The following is a 14,080-nucleotide window of genomic DNA, read 5'->3' as shown; positions in this document are numbered from 1 at the left end:
CGGAGTGGAGGCTGGGGATGAGCTAGGCCCATGGACAGTATGGCGGCGGCCATCTTGGCAGGAGCGTGTAGCGATGCTCATCTTTACCGGAGGCTGTTTCTTCGTACGCCGCTTTCCCATCAACCAAAATGTCCCTCAATGATGCACAAGACACACCTGAAGGGATTAGGCTGGAAAGAAAACAGGTGCTGACGATGGATGATCAGGATGGAGCAGGATTGTATAGGGAGAGACCGGAGCTACACAGGAAGACGTCCGCTCACATCCTGAGCCAGGCCACGCCCCTATGTTAGGCTTAGTAGCTGCTGAGAGGCGTACAGGTATACTGTGCGAAAAAGAAATGGATCAACACATGAAATACTACTCAGAATACGTTTTTGCACTTTGGAGTTTACGAATACTATACACATACTAGGGGTGCGCATCTTCACTGGTCTCACGATTCTATTCGATTACGATTATCTGGTCAACGTTTCGATTCTATTCCACCATGCATCACGATTACCGACGAGCTCCCACTTCCGCTTGGGCCGCCTAGGCGGCCCTTCCACCCTGCAGTCTTCTGGGAGACATCACAGTTCCCAAAAGATTGCCCGGCTATGCAGGAAAGCGCAGTGAGACATGCGCACCCGGCTGTGAAGCTGCAAGCTGTCACAGCCGGATGCCCACAGTAGTATTGCCAGTGCTGTGGACAGGCAGGGGAGAGAAGGGAGGGTTTGGGTGGCCACGTCGCTGGATTGTGGGACAGGTGAGTGTCTATTTAAAGTCAGAAGATGCACTTTTTTTGTAGCTGCTGACTTCTAATAAACAAATAATTGACTGAAACCCCGCTTTGAATTAAAAATAACCTCACTCCCTTAAAAAGTGCACTAATCCGGTGCACTACAGGGTACAGAGATTCACACACACACGGCTGCTGGGAGGTCAGAAGGGATAGAATCCACACATGACAAACAGCCCTGGGAAGTTCCCTGTACTGTCTCTGTGCTGACCAGTGGCAGCTGGTGCTCAGAATTTTTTTGGGGGGCGCAAACAAACTGAAAAATACTGAACCTCCCCCGTCAAACGCAGCCACTTGTGCCCATTAAATGCAGCCATCACTAACCCCCCCCCCACAATTACTTTCTTTTAATAAATGTTGTATTACAATGGATGCTGTGCCCCCGCTGTATGTGCTTTTTAAAAAAACTCTGTCACTTCATACCGAATTTCGCCGTAGTATGATCTCGCTCATGTGACTCCCGGCTCGTCCCGCCCCTCTCCGCTCTCCTCTCACTTGTCTCCTGAGTCCTGACGTTGACGCCCGCTGACTATAGTTATCGTATCAGAAGAGAGGCGGGCGGGACTGAGAATTCCCTGCTGACGTTAGGACTCAGGAGATGGAAGAGGAGAGGGGCGGGACAGCCGGGAGTCACATGAGCGGAATCGTATCATACTACGGCAAAATTCGGTATGAAGTGACATAGTTTTTTAAAAAGCACATACAGCGGGGGCACAGCATCCATAGTAACACAACATTTATTAAAATAAAGTCATTTTAAAAATACGCTCGGAGCGCTTTCCCGGGAGGGGCGGGGCTAGTAGTAATGACGTCACCCGACATCGATTTTCCGGTCCTTATGCATCGAATCGCAATGCAACGATTAATTTCAGCACCCCTAACACATACCAAGTGTGGTAAAAGTGGTATTAAACCCAAAAATGTATTATATTGCAGCTTACTAATCATTAGATGTGGCTGCATTGTGTTTGTTTTTTGTTTTTGTTTTTTTTTGTTTTTTTTTAAAGGTTTCCCCCTTCTGACAGCAACATTTTTAATCCTGGGGAGAGGAATGTTAGATGTTCTAACAGATTTAGATACTTACAAATTGCAGCCAAACTCCAATGAACCCATAAGCAGTTACAACAAACTGTTTTTTTTATCCTTTAGGGATACATGTTTTACATACATAATGAAAGCTGATCATCGTCCCTATCTCATCCCGCTAACTGCTACATCTGCAGGATAGCTTGTTCCGTTGAACAACAGGCTTACTAGCCACACTACCAGGTGAAAATAAAGAGAAGAAAGCCTAAAAACGTATGCAGCCACCACATCTAAGGATTAGTAAGCTGCAATATAATAAAAGTTGGCTTTTGTGTTTAATACCACTTTAAAGCTGTAATTTCACTGACTACATCAATGTAGAAATTTGTACTGCATGTGGCTGAGTAGTCTGGTGCACCATTGATCTGCATGTCTCTGTAATAATAATTGACAAGGAGGCATCAATTCTGAGTCGGTGAACTGTTACACAGGCAGCCACATTTACAGTACTGGTTTACTCAAGAGACAGTTTGAATGGTAGTTGCAACTGTTCGTGTATTTGTCATTTAATATAGTTTCCCAAAATTGTTCCGTTTTATCCTTTAAAAGAGAAGTATGGGTTTTTTTTTTAGATTCATACTTACCTCGGTGGATGGAGCATCAGACCGATGCTGCAGCTGTCCCCTGGCGTCTCTGTGCTGAGAACCGAGCCACCGAACACCGCTGATGGCACAGTTCTCACTCCTCCCCAAGCAGAGATGCTGTCTGTCAGTCAGCATCAGTGCTGTTCTGATCCGCCACATTCACTGGAGCCCTGAACTGTGGAGGGGTGGGGAGGGGCTGTCTCAGTGGCTTGCTGAGACTGCCATCAAGCAAGGCAGCTGGCGGATCCAGACTTGGGAAGTCGGGATGACACGCTGCCCTGACTGATTGCAGTGACATCAGCAGAGAGCGGACTTCAGACCGCTCTCCGCTGAAAACGGGTCACGGTCACGGGTCCAAAACTTTATTTTTATAGCTCTTACTTTCTAGATGTTTCTTAGAAGAAAGCTGTGGCAGACTGCAACCATTCTGAATGATTTCAGAGTTACACTATCTGGAGGACAGACTTTTTTTCCTCTCATTAACATACAATGCAGAAGGCCATTTTCTAAAGCCCCGTACACCCAGGCCGAATGTCGGGAGACAAGGGCCCTTTAAAAATAACCTGCAGACAGTCAGCCCGTGTGTATGTTGGTCTGTCAGACTTGCATTGTGGAAAACCAGCAGCCGTCCGACTCCCAATCAGCACTTTCAGCCAACAGCTCCTGTAGTAATCGTGCTTCATTAATAGTCCCTACATGTTAGCCATGCCCCTCGGACATGTTTCACTTTAATTGGTCAGGGTGAAACATGTCGGCAGGGTGTGGCTAAGATGTGGGCACTATTGCTGAATCCTGCATGATTACTACAGGACATCAGTGTTGCCAACCATCAGTATTTTTACTGGCAGCTGGTAAAAAAGGGCACTTTTCTCCTGCCAGTAAATGCCAGTAAGAGTAAAAGGTTGCCAGTAAAAAAAACATGACTGTGGCGCTTTGCTCGGAACTGCACATGCGCACCTCGGGTCCGGATGTGGCCAAGACATCCAAGTGCCTGACACAGTGTGTGGGCGGTACAGGCAGGGGGCGGGTCTGGCGGAGGTGGTGCCTGAGCGTGTCATGTGATGTCATGGTGCGAGGGAGTTGAGCGGAGTGACCAGAGCCTCATGTGCAGGTCTGTGGGACAGGAGCAAGGCAAGCCGGGAGTGGGACTGGAGGGGACCGAAGAGACCACCTGTCATGGAGAGAGGCTGTCACTGTGACTCAGGTGTTGGTGATCTGTGCTGCTGCACGCTGCTCAATTTCGTGTGTGTGGGCCCGTCCATTCTAATTTCCTGCCCTCCTGAGTCCTGCCCCTGAGCCACTTACTAAATTGAAAATAAATATGCTTTTTGCTTTAATATCTACCTTAACCACTTAAGGAATTTTTTCCAAATTTTTGGGAAAAAATTCACTTTTTTGAATAAAAAAATAAGACAACACTAAAGTTAGCCCAATGTTTTTTTTATTTTTATTGTGAAATATAATGTTACGCCAAGTAAATTGATACCCAACATGTCACGCTTCAAAATTGCGCCCGCTCGTGAAATGGCGTCAAACTTTTACCCTTAAAAGTCTCCATAGGCCACATTTAAAAAATTTTACAAGTTGCATGTTTTGCGTTACAGAGGAGGTCTAGGGCTAGAATTCTTGCTCTTGCTCTAACGATTGCGGCGATACCTCACGTGTGGTTTGACCACTGTTTTCATAAGAGGGCGCTACTCACCTATGCGTTCGCTTCTGCACGCGAGCTCGTCGGGACAGGGCGCTTTAAAAACATGTTTTTTTCTTATTTATTTTACTTTATTTTTGCACTGTTTAAAAAAAAATTTGGATCACTTTTATTTCTATTACAAGGAATGTAAACATCCCTTGTAATAGAAAAAAGCATGACAGGTCCTCTTAAATATGAGATCTTGGGTCAAAAAGTCCTCAGATCTCATATTTGCACTAAAATGTAGAAAAAAAAAAGTCGTTTTGAAAAGATGACAAAAAAAATGCCTTCAAGACAAATGGGCGGAGCTGACGTTATGACGTCGCTTCCGCCCTCCTATGGTATGGAGACAGGTGGGGGCCATCTTAGCCTCACTCATCTCCATACCCAGGAAGTGACAGGTCCCGATCGCCTCTGCTGCTCCGGTAAGAGGCGGAGGGCACTGGAGAGCGGCGGGAGGGGGGTGGCACCTCTCCCGCCGCCGATAACTGTGATCTCGCGGCGAATCCGCTGCAGATACCACCATTATCGGAAACACGACCGGCTTCTGTAAAGATGGATACCTCGGTTGTGGCAGCAGCTGCTGCCGTTACCGAGAGATCCACCTTCAAAGTGCTGATGTATATGTACAGGAGCCAGTCGGTAAGTGGTTAAATCACATTGCTCATTGCATATTGTACTTGTTTGTAGCCTGCATACTGAAATTTGCACTTAATTTTTGTAACTTTTAGAAATGCCAGTAAAAACTTGGCTGTGCCAGTAAATTTCAATTTGGTAGGTTGGCAACACTGTAGGACATGATTGTATGTGTGGACCTGGGCTTATTGCAGTGCATTGAGGTGCTTTTGAACTGCAGGCAGAAGCAGGCCAAATGCAGGTTTTTCTTGCAATACATTTTAGCAGTGCTGCATTCAGATGCAAAAGGCTGTTTGTGTTCGACAAGAATGACCATCTCCATAAGTCCTTAGAGTATAGTTCATTGCCACACTGCAGGTTTACTGATGAAACAAGATCCTGATAGTTTTTATTAAACTATCAATAGGTTAATGGACTGCAGATCTAAATGCAATTTTGTCATTTTCTGTTTGTTTTTTTTTTCCAATTCTATGCTATGATTCCTCTCCACTACAAGAACTCTGGTGTATGTTTCCCCAGCCGATTTTGTGGAGTCTTAGATAATCACATTTCTCTCTTCTAATATGATTGTGTGTTTTTTTTCCAGTTACAATAATATAATAATGTTAGCAATTTTATGATTTTGTTGTATTTATAGACTGAGTGCAGACATTGTGCATTGTTAATTGGATTAGAATTCTGTTTTCCAGTGTAAAGCAACCTGTAGGGAATAAAATATGTAGGCTGCCATCGCTGACTTCTCTTCTAAGTGTGATCTGTTTGCCTGTGATACTGATCCGGTGTTCAATACTCTCACAATACATATTTCTTTCAGTAAAGTTTTCTTGAGGTTATCTATGGTTCCCATTGGTTTAAAATGAGATGCTCCAATTTTATTTATTTTTTTTTTTTTTCTTATTACTGTTAATGTTGTCAAATCATTGTAAATTTTTTAGTACGTGGTGATTATTAACCTTTTGCTATGAACCATTAATGATATCTGTACCTGTGCAGGACCTATTAGATTTTGGTGGCTCTACTTGTTTTCTTAAGGCTGGGTTCACACTATTGTGAATTGGATGCATGTTTCTATTTCCCCTAAAAGGGTCCTGCGCCATTTTTGGTGCGGATGCAATGTGTATGGCTCATATTGTACTGCACAGACATTGCATGTGATGTGCACAGGAATGTGGTGCGATTCCTGTGCGAATCACATGCAGTGTTCCATGCGCACAAGTGCGAATCCAGGCTAAATGCTTATGATTTTCCCAAGCCTCTGTCAGACAAATGCCCCTTCTTGGCATATCAGAGCTGTTGGGGATTTTGGCAGGCACAGATATATCACACCTCTTAACCAATTATCTACACAATGTGGGCGTAGAAATCCTATTATTGTGGGTGTCCAATTTAGTAGCTCATCTAATTTTTCTGTAAAGCACCCTCCTGCTTCAGAAACTGTTTTGACATTAGAAACAACAGTATTTGTTTAGACTAGAGTTCCTCTTTAGGAGTCTGTATTACTGCACAGTTAAGGAATGTCAGCACTTACAAATGTATCATTTACACTCAACCACAGGAGACTGCAAGACAGAAGAGTCTGGCACAAATGCAGAATATTGTTTTCAAGGCTGGTTTGAGGGATGGTTTCTTGTTTGTTTTTGTATTTTATTCTTTCTGTTCTGAAATAACTTTTATGACTTTTTTAATCTTTCAAACAGTTTAGCAGAATTTCCTTTTAAACGTGAAGATTTTTTTGTGTTGGCCAGATAATAAAAGTTAAATCCAGGAGTCCTCTGTCATGTTGGATTAACTTGATTCAGTTAGCCTTTTGAGTGGAGACTTGATTCTGGCCTTTAAATTGGGATCTTAGAAGATGCTGCATGTGCTCTTGTATAGAACAGTCATTCTGTAATAACAATAATATGACGTTGCCTGAAGTCCTGTGAATATTTCAGTAAGGAATGTGTGTATGCAAGGCTTTGCAGATGGCCTCAAACATTGATATTTAAGCCTTGGGTGAAAACGGATGAGATGAATATTGATCTGATAGATGAATATTGATTTGAATTATTTAGACTGGGTGTATCTCCTGTTTTTCCTATGTAAAATATTTCTGTTAGGGGGTCATTTAATACATTCCATACAAATATGCAGCAATGATTAGCACTGTTGAATTTTCACATTGACCTGGCTTCAGGTCAAGGCTTCCGCACACATTTTTCCGAGAGTATGCGTAAGAATGATGAATACAGTGAGGGAAATGAATTATTTGACCCCCTGCAGATTTTGTAAGTTTGCCCACTTATAAAGAAATTAAGGTTCTAAAAATGTATTATCATACGTGTATTTTAAATGATAGAGACAGAATATCAACCAAAAACCAAGAAAAAAACACATAAAACAAATGTTATAAATTGAATTGCAGTTCAGTGAGCAAAATAAGTATTTGATCCCCAAGTAAAACATGACTTAGTACTTGGAGAAAGCCTTGTTGTCAAGCACAGAGGTAAGACTTTTCTTGTAGTTGGTTACCAGGTTTCTGGTATCTAAGGAGAGATTTTGGTCCACTTCTGTATAAAAAAAAAAAAAAAATCTTCTCTAAATCCTTAAAGTTTCTTGGCTATCACTTAGCAACTCGAAGTTTCAGCTCCCTCCATACATTTTCTATAGGATTAAGGTCTGGAGACTGACTAGGCCACTCCTTGACCTTAACGTGCTGCTTCTTGAGCCACTCCTTTGTTGCCTTGGTGGTATGTTTTGGGTCATTGTTATGCTGAAAGACCCATCCATGACCCATCTTCAGTGTTCTGGCTGAATGAAGAAGGTTCTCATCCAAGATTTTACAATACATGACCCTGTCCGTTGGCCCCTCAGTGAAAGTCGTCCTGTACCTTTAGCAGAGAAATGGCACCAAAACATAATGTTTCCACCTTCATGCTTGACTGTAGGGATGGTGTTCTTAGGGTCATAGTCAGCATTTTTTCTTCCTCCAAACATGAGTCCCTCTCCTCAACAGGTCACATGTACAGTCATGCCAATGAACATCTAAATGATTCAGAGAAGGATTGGGAGAAAGTGCTGAGGTTAGACAAGACCAAAATTCAGCTCTTTGGCATTCGCTCGTCTCACTGTGTTTGGAGGAAGGAAAATTCTGATTATGACCCCAAGAACACCATTCCTACAGTCAAGCACGGAAGGTGGAAACTTGATACTCTGGGCTGTTTCTCTGATAAAGGTACAGACCAGCTTTGCCACATTGAATAGCCAATGGATGGGGCCATGTATTGTAAAATCTTGGATGAAAGCCTTCTTCCCTCAGTCAGAACACTGAAGATGGGTCTTCCAGCATGACAATGACCCAAGACGTGCCGCCAATGCAACAAGGGAGTGGGAGTGGCTCAAGAAGAAGCACATTAAGGTAATGGAGTGACTTAGTCAGTCTTCAGTCCTTAATCCTATAGAAAATCTATAGAGGGAGCTAAAACGTTGCACTTCCAAGAGCCAGACAAGAAACCTTAAGGATTTTGAGAAGAGCTGTAAAGAGTGGCCCAAAATCCCTCCTGATATGTGTGCAAACCTGGTCACCAACTACACAAAACCTCACCTCTGTGCTTGCCAACAAGGGTTTCTCCACCAAGTACCAAGTCATGTTTTGCTTGTGGTTCAACAAACTTATTTTACTCACTGAACTGCAACCTAATTTATAGTGTTTGTTTTTATGTGTTTTTTTTTTCCTGGATTTTTGGTTGATAGTCTGTCTCGATCGTTTAAAATACACCTATGATAATAATTATAGACCCTTCATTTCTTTGTTAGTGGACAAACTTATAAAATCTGCAGGGGATCAAATAATAATTTTTCCCACTGTACATAGTTTATTTGAGAACATTATTTTCTGTATAGTAGATCCTGGAGATTTTCATTTTATAAAAAAACGTTTACTTTTCTTTTTAGACTGAAACCCTTGGACATAGAGTTCATGAAACGTTTGCATGAAAAAGTCAATATCATTCCACTCATTGCAAAAGCAGACACCCTCACACCAGAAGAATGCCAGCAGTTTAAAAAACAGGTATGTTTTATCGGTGTGTGAGCCTATTTAGGAACTAACTTTAAGCCTGCATTCAAACTTGTGTGACTTCTGACGCAACTTTGGACATCAGAGTTGCATGACAATTTATTTCCCATGTTTTCCAATGATAACCATTCATACTTAAAGTCGCAACAATTTCAAAGTAGTTCATGCACTACTTTGGTTCGACTTTCATGCAACTTGAGGGCCATAGACTTCAATGTTAACCCTCAGAAGTTGCATTAAAATTGTACCTGAATGTTATACAATGCAACCTATGTGCAACAGTTGTCCATTATCGCTGGCCAAAGTCATATCCAAGTTGCACCCATTCAGAGTTGCACTCCAAAGTCAGCGCAACTTGGGAGTCGTAAAAGTGTGAATGGAGCCTTATGATTTGTTTTTTAATAATATATATTGTTTGTGTCTACAATTTGTGCAATATTTGTGTTACAAATGAACATTTATTATGTGAAAAAGGAACCTCAGAGCACTACAGGTTAGAGAGACTGAACAGAGGACTTTAAGTTTGTGGCCCAATGTGAAAACATTTTAGCACTAAGCTGTATAATAAGGGATGAGGCAATGCTGTGATTGCTAATTTAAATGTTTTGAACAACTTCCTCAGCACAGCTGGAATGAACACTAATAAAAATTCATGATTTTGTATTACTTATTTTTAAATATTTCATTCTTGTCTGTTACAAAAAAAAGGAAAATGTGTACTAAGTCACTTTAACAAATGCTATGGTTGTAAGAGTCCTGCAAGCCATTTTACTTTTTCAAACTGCAAGCAGGACTTGACATTCACAGTATAATTGTTTAGATTGTTACATTCCTAAACAAAACGTGGTTTATAGAAAGCCTTCTAAACCTACACATTTGTATATATTTGAGCAGATTACATTGTTCTTTTTTTAACTTAAAATAATGTTGCATAGTAACTTATGTTATCCTATTTAGTTACGTACTTGCACACAACTTTCTAGACTGCATAACCTGTTTTTATAATGAATTGTAACACTTATATGGGGAAGTGGTATAATGAGAGGACTACCGTGGATGATCAGAACATCACTGTTTTGCAAATGCACACTTTTTTTTTGCCTCTTTAAACCTAATTTCTTTATCATACATCACGGGACACAAAGCAACCATAATGACTATATGGATTATATGCCATCTACTGGTGGATACACTGGCAGATAGTCAAACAGGAGATCCTTGAAGATCCAGGCATTGGATTGCCGCAGGGCTTTGTTCCCGGGGTGTTGCACAGCTAAAAATTGGTGGTTGATGGTTAGGAAGAATTCAACCTTTCTAGATTCCAATCAGGTATTGGAAGATAATAACCACTGATGCCAGTTTCTCCATTTGTTTTGAGGGTGGCTACAGTTCAGTGGACTTGGTCTCCACAGAAGAGTATACTGCTAATAAATATCTTGGAGCTTTTGGCCAGTACACCTTGCTCTGGATTATGGTACAAACCAGTTGTGGGTTCTATCCAAAAAAGCCTCTGCAGGGGCATATATATCAACCACCAGGGTGGCACCAGGAGTCATGCAGCGCAGGAAGGTGAACCACATTCTGTCTGGGACAGCACAAGTGCTGTATCTATCGTCTGTGTTTGTTCCAGGTATAGAATAGTGGCAGGGGGGACTCTGCAGGTGAATCTACTAGATTCCAAGTTCTACAACAAGTTGGGACAGGTTGTGTCCGGGACGAGGGCCCCACTGCCAATAGGGGTAGATGTACTGGTAACACCTTAGGGACCAAGTTCTCCCTTATTTGATGCTTTCCCTCTGTTTTGGCTTCTGCCACATCTTTTGCAAAGAATCCGGAAGGACTGATAATGTTAGCCGAATAAGCCCAGGAGGGCTTGATACACTGGCATAGCGAGTCTTGCGAGGGTCGCTCCTTGGACACTCCCAGTCCAGCGGGACCTAATAGCCTTGAGTCCTGTATCTCAGCACTGTTGATCCCCCTGGAAGCCAGCTTTGGGGAACTTCAATTACAGGACTTGGAAATATTTTTTTGCCTGAGGTGAAGTCAGGAAGTGGCACCAGCAGAAATATGTGAGTGGGAGATTTTCTCTTTCGTTCTCCAATCAGTAGGGGAAGGGAGATTGTCCTTAAGTACCGCTAACGGTCAGGGTTCGTCCCTATACATTTTATTTATTTTTTTCAGGGGCTATTTCTCACTCCTTGATTCATACTTCATACAGCGTGTAAGGTAGACAGTCTCGCTTGTCTGGCCAGTCTTGTGTCCTTGGGATCTGACTTTGATCTTAACTGTCCTTGCAGAGGCCACTTTTTTGAACCAATCGAGAGATTATTATTACTGGAGTATTAGAGTTGGCTGTTTCATGCAAGGAGCAGTTTTTGGTCTCGCATCATATTAAGGTGATGTGTCCTCATCCATTATTTGCCTAGTATGGTGTCCTGGTTTTCACTGGAATCAAGACAATATCTTGCCTTTTCTGATCCTCAGTTGGCAGGAGTTTGATCTGCATTCTCTGGAGGTAGTTCTAGTGGTCAGAAAATCTGTACCTGTAAAATCCTTTTCTTGGAGTACATCAAGGGACACAGAGGTCTCTCCCATCTTTTTTGGGATATTTATTGCTTTGCTACAAAACTGTGGTCCTTCCTTTGTAGGAGGGGTTATATAGGGGTGGACTTCCTGTTTGACTATCTGCCAGTGTCCATCCACTAGTAGGTGGCTCAAAACCCATGTAGTCATTATTATGGTTGCTCTGTGTCCTGTGATGTACTCCAAGAAAAGGATTTTACAGGTACCTATGATGGAAAAATCCTAATTTCTTTATTAGTTATAGTGTTTGAAGCAACGGATGTCCGATATCAGTATTGATTCTCGCTGTGCCTTTCACAGTATTGTTTTGCAGAAGGCTGGACATGTTGCTGACCTTTTCTGACATATGGACCATAAAAAAAAAGCAACAAGCCAATAAAAAAAAAAAATGCTGCCTTTGTAATGGCAGAGGGTCAAAGGTCACATGAAGTCTTATACATGCTTGCCTGTTGAGTGTCTGACCATACAGAATACTGTTGAAGTAGCAGATTTTCACTTAGTTTAATAAATGTGGCAAAACTGTATTTACTTTGTATAGCCAATCGTGTACTAGTGAAAATTTTCACTTGACAGTGATTGGGTGATTGAAGTGTACGCAGCTTTAACCTACTCATTAAACTAAATGAACATACACTTCCCAAAGTAGCCAATCACTTTGTAGAAGCAAAATTATGGAAGCCTTTTATTTAAAACTACCCATATGAGTAAAATGCACCTTTAGGCTGGGTTCACGCCTATTCAAATTGGATGCGGGTTTGCATGGTAGGAGATTGTGACCGACTTTCTATGGAGCCGGTTAACAGATCTCTGCTGCAGCTCCAGTGGGAACTTGTACATGGGTCCTGTGCGTCTTTTGGTCTGTTTCAGGTCTGAATTCAGTCCAGAATTCAGGCCAAAATCGGACCTGAAACTGAACGGGGATGCACCAGACTCCTGCAGTAAGCCGCATGTGGAAATAGTGTGATCCCAGCCTTATATTGGTGGGATTTTTTGCATAGTTGGCTTTGGCTTCCGTAGATTTACAGATTTGACATTATATTACTGTTGTCAAGAACCACTTTTTCTGTAGTTCAGGGGGGCCCCATGGATAATCACTGCATGACACTCTAAGTTCAGTTTACTAACTTGTGTTTCTTTGCACTCAGATAATGAAAGAAATTCAGGAACACAAAATCAAGATTTATGAATTTCCAGAAACGGATGATGAAGAAGAAAATAAGCTGGTGAAAAAAATAAAGGTATATGAAATTAAAAATGCATATTTTTTTTTTCCCCCTCATGGTGGGACACAGGAAGTATTGAATTGTGAGTCGTACTGCTACCTACTGGTGGATTTTATCTGATCTGCCTGCAGCCTGTAAAGCCTGGTACACACAATGAGCATATCAGACAAATGATCATCCTGTTTTTTTTTTTTTTTTTTTGTTTTTGTTTTTTTTTTGGTGCCTGCTAGTCTTATTTTGAAAACGAATAGGTTACTAAAGTTAGTAAAGTTCTTGTAAGGCAAAATACACCTTCCCGTGATGATGTAATGTATTGTAATGTATTCTTTTGTTTCCAAGCATGCGCGATCTTAGTTGCTCGAATTTTTAAAATTTTTTTTTTTTTTTTTTTACAGGCGAATACTTTATTGATGAAACAAAAATAGTTTGTTTCTGTTATTGTACGAGAAAAATGTTCATGTTTGTGACTCCCAATAATTTAGCATTAACTGTCATGATCGACTCTCGAAAGCCGTGTACTAATGATCATGTTTTTCGTTTGATTTTCTCAACATGTGTACTTGGCTCTTCAGCCATCGAGACTGTCTGATGCTGGGTCTTTTATTATTGGTGGACAAACCGGTGAAGACCCTTGAGAAGACTGCAATTGCTCTAAACTGAAAGACAGTTTCTGCATTTATCGATGCCCTAAAACATTAGGGTCAGCCTGTAGCCCTTGCCAGCTCTGTCCCTAATTTGAAGTTGTTTAGAGCTTCTAAGACCATCAGGACTCTCCTGGTGCTCCTTCTATTCTGAGGCTTCCTTTTATAGCAGGTGTCTCAAACTGGCGGCCCTCCAGCTGTTGGAAAACTACAAGTCCCATGAGGCATTGCAAGGCTGACAGTTACAAGCATGACTGCCACAGGCAAAGGTATGATGGGACTTGTAGGTTCACAACAGCTGGAGGGCCGCCAGTTTTATAGACTGGAAACATCCTCCCTACAGGATGTTTGTCCCTCCCAAGCGCCTATCAGTCTTGAACCCCTTTGAGGAAGGAGGACTGTTAAAAACTGAGCTTCCCTCTCGGTGAACTATGACCGTATCCTGTCCAAGGCAAATAAATTATTGGACAGACAAACCAATAAAAAAAAAGATAACATTCACTCTAAATAGAGCTATCTACCAGATCAATATTACAAATCCCAATACTGAATAATCGCAGATTTAAAAGGGGAGGGTAAAAAAACCCTAAAAACTTGGGCTCAATGCATGTCTCAAATTCATCTAAAGAAGCCCAATACAAAGCACAAAAAAATCACAAATTTACGTTGATTAATTACACCACCGATTGAATCTAGACCATAAGGGCCAATTCACAATGCATAGCGGCAGGTGCAATTCACCACTTTGGCAGTTCTGCTTTGCCAGGTGTGCTAGGAAGCAGTGTGAATCTCACAGCTC

General features: G+C 41.8%; 1 protein-coding gene across 1 annotated transcript in view; it reads left to right on the top strand.

Moving 5' to 3' along the window:
• Nucleotides 1–14,080, top strand: part of SEPTIN7 (septin 7) — a gene marked incomplete in the record, with an annotated part of 203,744 nt that overhangs the window by 142,316 nt on the left and 47,348 nt on the right. The window contains 2 exon segments of the mRNA XM_073630520.1: nt 8,711–8,828; nt 12,563–12,655. Of these exon segments, the coding sequence (XP_073486621.1) occupies nt 8,711–8,828; nt 12,563–12,655 (211 nt within the window).

This window comes from Aquarana catesbeiana, linkage group LG05 (genome assembly GCF_042186555.1).
Source record: "Aquarana catesbeiana isolate 2022-GZ linkage group LG05, ASM4218655v1, whole genome shotgun sequence".
NCBI lineage: Eukaryota > Metazoa > Chordata > Amphibia > Anura > Ranidae > Aquarana > Aquarana catesbeiana.
Note: the sequence above shows the minus strand (reverse complement) of the source record. Positions and strands in the feature narration are given on the sequence as shown.